Raw genomic sequence first — 4049 nt, forward strand, 5'->3', positions numbered from 1 at the left:
TGTTTCAGTCCATCTCACTGAGGGACTTCCTCTTCTTTTGTCCTTCTCCAGGGACTAGACTCTCCTGATAACATGTCTAAAGGAAGTGACACAGAGCTTTGCCTCCTTATCCTAACTGTTCTAACTGCTAAGGGACATTCTAGCTATACCAAGACAGATTTGTATGTTCTTTTGTCAATCCATGGTATATTCAATATTCTTCAACAACTCCAGAATTCAAAAGTACCAATCATTTCCCAGTCTTCCTTATTCATTTCCAACATTCACATGCATATGAGTTGATTGAAAATACCATGACTTGGATCAGGTACAGCATAGTTCTTAAATCTTTGCTATTTAACACTTTTTTTTTTTTTTAATTATAAAACTAGGAGTGATAAATAATATTTCTTACCTCAATCTCTCTGCCGTCAATGCCTGTGTATATGAAGGGCTTTGCATGATATCTTGCACAGCACAGGCAGCACTAAATAAATAGCATCTAGCTCTGGTAGCGTACTGGTTACAAATTGGGCTGCGAGCCGCAAGGTCAGCAGTTCAAAACTACCAGCTGTTCCACAGGAGAAAGATGAGGCTTTCTGCTCCCGTAAAGATTTACAGCCTCGGAAACCCTGTACAGGGTCGCTATGAGTCGGAACCGACTCTACGGCACACAACAACAACAACAGGATTATTATTACAAAAATTCTTAGTAGTAAGAATTTCTATATTTTTCTGTATAGCTGTCTTTCTCACAGTCATGATTCACATAGATTATTTTTTTTCTACTGGCAACTGTGTTTGTTCTTGATGTGAGTTTTCTCTTGAAAGATTAAAATGGAGGTGCTGTTTTTCCCTCTAACATCAAGACAAGGTAGCATAAGCGTAACAACAACAAAATAAATGCTGATTTATTAAGCATTCTTTTCATGCTCTTTGGCTTGAAAAATGAGAAAATCGTCTTTTATTTCTTGAGTTGTCATGTGCTTGAAAAGTAGCCATTGATACTGATGGACAAAGGTCCCTGACCTGTCACTCTTCCTGGATGTCAGACACTGGGGTGGCAGCCACATCAGGTCATCTCCTGATCCTTGTCTGCCAATTCCGGCCGTAGTAAGAGGCAGGCCCCCTTCTGCTGTCTGGGTGACTACATTCTTCCCTCCGGCTCTCCCCAACAGCCGTGTGACCTTCACGCACATTACCTTCACCACAGGCCCTTCTCTCCTGGTTCGTTTAATAACATTGGTAGAAAATCATGTTTCACTGTTAACTTCTGCTTTATAACCATTGGTGAAGTGGTTCTAAAGAAGACTGACAACAATGAAACCGCAACTCTCCTCCCTCGCTGGGACATGGTACATGATAGGTTCAATTTAACTGTCTAAAAAGACCAATTTCATATGCAGTCACCATAAATCCCAAGAGATTGTTTTGTTTGTTAGAAGAAGTGTCTTATACCAATTCCAATTCTGTTTGTCTCATCTCAGGGATCTGGTAGGTAGCATAGTGGTTACGAATCGGGCTGCAAAACGCAAGGTCAGCAGTTCGAAAATACCAACTGTTCCGCGGGAGAAAGATGAGGCCTGCTGCTCCCGTAAAGATTTACAGCCTTGGAAACCCTGTACAGAGTCGCTCTGAGTCGGAACCAACTCCATGGCACATAACCACCCCCACCACATATTATCTATCTAACTATCTATCTATCTACCTGGAGTCCTTTCAGTTTGAACTGCCTTAGAAATACTACACAGGGTGACTATGGGTCAGAACTGACTCAACGACACTTAATACCAACTATATATATATATATATATATATAATTTCCTAGGCTTGACACCACATATTCTGACTCAGAAAACATGGGACAGTGTCTGGAATCTGAATTTCAGGAAAAAAGAATGTTCTAGTTCCTGATGATCAGCCAGTTTTAGGGTCACTGATTAATTTCAGGGCTAATACCTCACTTTAAAGATAAAATGTCTGCTGTTATTGTCAATGAATTGACCAAGATTTAAATCTGCTTCCTGGCTTTGAGTCTTTTGTGTTTTTATCCCCAACCACATCTTTTTTTTTTTTTTTTTAAATACATCGTTTTCTTAAATATCCTATAATTGATTTTTTTTTTTTACTTCTTTTTAATTGGCTAATTCTGTTTTTATCACAAAAGTAATCGTTCCCTTAATAAATCTTGATTGCCCTTGGCAAAATCCTGGAATTTTAACTGGAGAAATTTCTTTAGTGGAAAATTCTCCCTTTTCTCACTAGGTGGCATCACAGTTTCTTTAAATGGCATGCTCTCAGGGCTGGTGGTTGCCGGTTAGTAGAAACAGATCTTGAAAATATTCTGGTGTGTGTGTATATGTGTGTGAAATTTAGAGTCAGTTTTATTGTAATATTACACATTTGGGAAAGTGGTGGCTCTATAGGGTACTGGTCTGCAAACACAAGATCAGCGGTTCGACCCTACCAGCCACTCTGTGGAAGAAAGATGAGGTTTTCTGCTTCTTCAAAAGATTTACAGCATCGGAAAACCTTTACCGGGTCACCATGAGTTTAAACAATTCCATGGCACTAAACAACATTTTCCATTTATTTTCAATAATAAATTGACAAAATGTGTTAGGTTTGGTGAAAGTGTCAATTATCATCATTAGCCTCTAACAGATGTTGTACAGCCAGAAGTTTATACTTGAATATACTTCAGTAGTGGTGGTGGTAGTTGTGTGCCATCGAGTTCAACCCTGTAGATGGTTTCTGAGGCTGTAAATCTTTACAGGATCAGAAAGCCTCATATTTCTCCCATGGAGTGGCTGGTAGATTCAAACAGCTAGCCTTAATTGTTTAGCAGCCCGGTTTGTAATCCACTATGCTACTAGGGTTCCTGGTGTGGCACTGTAGGATCAGCACTGGACTGTTAACTCAAAGTTAGCAGTTCAAACCCACCAGCTGCTCCTGGCAAACCCTATACATGGTTGTTATGAGTTGGCACTTAACAACAGCAATACTTCAATAATGAAGATCAAGAATAAAGACAATGACATTATTGAAAATGCAGATATCTCAAATTATAGAGATGTTTTTGTACCTTAAGCAGGTCATCATGAATTTACCCATTGTATGCTTGGCCTTGTAGATATGCTTTTGCATGGCCAAAAGATCTTTGCAAAAAAACGAAACAAACAATTTCTTTGCATTCTAAAAGCTTTTTCTATAACTTTTGGAATAATGATTTCAGTAAGTGTTACTATTAGCATTGTTTATGTCAGACAGTAACTGTGTTTTGTTCTGAATTTATACTTGAAAATACCATTTAACTCAGTCTTCAGCACACAAAATACAGCTGTATTTATTACAAGGAGACCTGGTGGCACAATGGTTAAGTACTTCATTGCTAACCAAAGATTGGTGGTTCAAGCCCAGTAGGTACTCCAAAAGGGTTGGAGATCTGATCCTGTAATGTTCGTTGTTATTAAATGCCGTCAAGTCGGTTTCAACTCATAGCATATCTGTATAGGTCTTCTGAGGAGTGGGTGGTGGATTCGAACCATCGACCATGTGGTTGAGTGCTTATCCTACAGCGCTACACCAGGATTCCTCCTGTAATGACTACTGTTTTGGAAACCCAGTGGGGTAGTATTACTCTGTCCTATAGGCTTGAGAGTCCATTTTCCAGCAAACAACGTGCTTGTTACATAAGTGAGCAAATTCATTTTAATGCTGCGATTATTCTTGCCTTCTATAGATATAATGTATAATCGAAGTTTCAAAAATAATATAACCAGAGTGAGTGAGAAAAGTATGCTTTGTGTTTGTAATACTATTTAATTAACCTAATTTAAAACATTTTAAATTACTTTGGAGTTTTCCTTTACCTACTGTTTTTGTGGAAAAATAATTTCTTTATCAATAAGGCTCAACACAGAAATTAAATATCTGTACACTGCAAATCTGCTTTCTATGATCATATGCTCTAATTTCTAACAGGTTGTAAGAAGATATATTCTGGGTTCTGTTGTTGACAGTGAAAAGAACTATGTGGATGCTCTTAAGAGGATTTTGGAGGTAATCAA

General features: G+C 38.3%; 1 protein-coding gene across 1 annotated transcript in view; it reads left to right on the forward strand.

Moving 5' to 3' along the window:
- Nucleotides 1–4049, forward strand: part of ARHGEF10 (Rho guanine nucleotide exchange factor (GEF) 10) — a 234765-nt gene that overhangs the window by 63283 nt on the left and 167433 nt on the right. The window contains exon 11 of the mRNA XM_006866721.1: nucleotides 3964–4041. Coding sequence (XP_006866783.1) covers nucleotides 3964–4041 — 78 coding nt within the window. The remainder of the gene's footprint in view (nucleotides 1–3963; nucleotides 4042–4049) is intronic.

The sequence above is a fragment of the Chrysochloris asiatica genome, unplaced genomic scaffold, assembly GCF_000296735.1.
Source record: "Chrysochloris asiatica unplaced genomic scaffold, ChrAsi1.0 scaffold00095, whole genome shotgun sequence".
NCBI lineage: Eukaryota > Metazoa > Chordata > Mammalia > Afrosoricida > Chrysochloridae > Chrysochloris > Chrysochloris asiatica.